The 2,056-nt window shown below is 33.2% G+C and overlaps 1 protein-coding gene across 1 annotated transcript; it reads left to right on the plus strand.

The window, feature by feature from the left end:
• The first annotated feature begins 1,435 nt into the window (after positions 1–1,435).
• Positions 1,436–2,056, plus strand: LOC128127467 (pathogenesis-related leaf protein 4-like). The gene has a single exon (XM_052765944.1). It carries the CDS (start codon positions 1,457–1,459, stop codon positions 1,943–1,945), a length of 489 nt encoding a protein of 162 aa, XP_052621904.1. The 5' UTR covers positions 1,436–1,456; the 3' UTR covers positions 1,946–2,056.

The raw sequence follows: 2,056 nt of genomic DNA on the forward strand, positions 1-2,056 counted from the left end.
TACGGGTATAATCAATGTTTTAAAAACTGGTTTTTTAGTTTAACCGATATGGTGATCGATTCCGGGTTAACCTGGTTCAACGGTCGGCTCAACCGGTTTCTATAATTTTCACCTTTTTTTTTTGTTATTTTCCTACATACATATAGACATCCACAAATTTAAAACAAAAAATATACATAAATGCAAGTTTAAAATCAATCAAAATACATTAAATACATATAAACATAAGCTTTACATTAATCCCTGTGCATTAAAAATAAAATAAAGTATAATACGGAAACAAAATATAGTTTAGATAAATACAAACACATTAAAAAACTTGATAATGCTTACCACGTGTTTTTATTCAAACAAAATCAAAACATATTTGAAAAAAAAAAAACAAAAATTTGTTATGAAAATTATTCCTTTATATGTGTATTTATTTAATTTAACCGGTTCATCCGTTTACTTTAATCAGTTCAACCATATATTTGTAAAAACTGACCGGTTCATTTCTGTTTGGAAATAAACATATAACAGTGCAAGCTAAACCGCTTCATTCTTTGGTCTCCGGTCCAACCGTTTCGACCGGCCGCTTCAAACCGGTTTTTAAAACATTGGGTACAATCGGATGGTGTAAGTACAAATTGGGGCAATAGTTATGATTATCATTAAATCATTAACGCAACTTGGGTTGTTTCAAATGTTAATACAAAATAAATGCAATGTATTATATCCGATATATTATGTTACCATACCTAAAAGCTTTCAGTCAAATCTAAATATACTTGCGATTGCGACTTGTTTAATTTTTAGTGGGTATAAATGGATAGTGTAAGCCCAAATGGGGGCTTAATTTGTGATTAACATTAAGACATTAACGCCACTTGGGTTGTTTCCAATCTTAATAAAAAACAATTGCAATGTATTAAATACGATATGTTATGTTACGATAACTAAAAGCTTTCAGTCAAATCTAAATATACTTGCGACTTGTTTATTTTACTGGGTATAATTGGATTGTGTAAGCCCAAATGAGGGATTAATTAGTGACTATAAGTAGGACATTAACGCCACTTGGGTTCTTTACAAAACAAATGCAATATTTAATATTTAATATACGATATGTTATGTTACGATTCCTAAAAGCATTCAGTCAAATGTAAACATACTAGCGACTTGTTTTATTTTTACTGGGTATAATTGGATGGTGTAAGCCCAAATGGGGGCGTAATTTGTGATTATCATTATGACAATAGCCACTTGGGTAATTTCAAGATTTAAATCAAAGGCCTTTGTGTCCGATGGGGAAGTTTTGGCGACTTTGCTTAAATTGCATGCGTACGTTATTCACCTTTGCACATGCATACCAAATGAACATCCAATATCACATAACATCCTATAAATACCGGCCATTTGTAAATCATGTATCTCCATCATCGAACATCAATTATCCAACAAAGTAACTATAGCAATGGTGTCATTTAAACTCTCATTTACACTTGTTTGTTTCTTTACCTTAGCAATTCTTCACACCATCAATGCCCAAAACTCCCAACAAGATTACTTAGATACTCACAATGCAGCTCGTGCCGAAGTGGGTGTCGCAAACATTGTATGGAATGCCACTGTGGCTGCCTATGCTCAAAACTATGCTAACCAGAGGAAAGCCGACTGCAATCTTGTCAATTCTGGTGGACCTTATGGTGAGAACCTTGCTAAAGGTAGTGGTACCTTCTCAGGCACTGCAGCAGTGAATTTATGGGTAGCTCAGAAGGCTTATTATGATTATGCCACAAATACTTGTGCTGGTGGACACGTTTGTGGACACTATACTCAAGTAGTGTGGAGTAATTCTAATCAACTTGGATGTGCTAGGGTTCAGTGTACAAATAATAGTTGGTGGTTCGTTATTTGCAGCTATTATTCTAGTGGAAACATCAATGGCCAATCTCCTTACTAGTGAACTTGAGTTGTGTTGCTGGTTATATATAGAGATATATAACATATGAATAAATATATATACATCTTTTTGGTGTAATAAAGAATTAAAGTGATACTGAAACATTGTTTG

This window comes from Lactuca sativa, chromosome 7 (assembly GCF_002870075.4).
Source record: "Lactuca sativa cultivar Salinas chromosome 7, Lsat_Salinas_v11, whole genome shotgun sequence".
Classification (NCBI taxonomy): Eukaryota; Viridiplantae; Streptophyta; class Magnoliopsida; order Asterales; family Asteraceae; genus Lactuca; species Lactuca sativa.

What these genes read in the sequence shown, in the direction of transcription:
- LOC128127467 (XM_052765944.1), top strand. Translation starts at nt 1,457, where the DNA reads ATGGTGTCATTTAAACTCTCATTTACACTTGTTTGTTTCTTTACCTTA.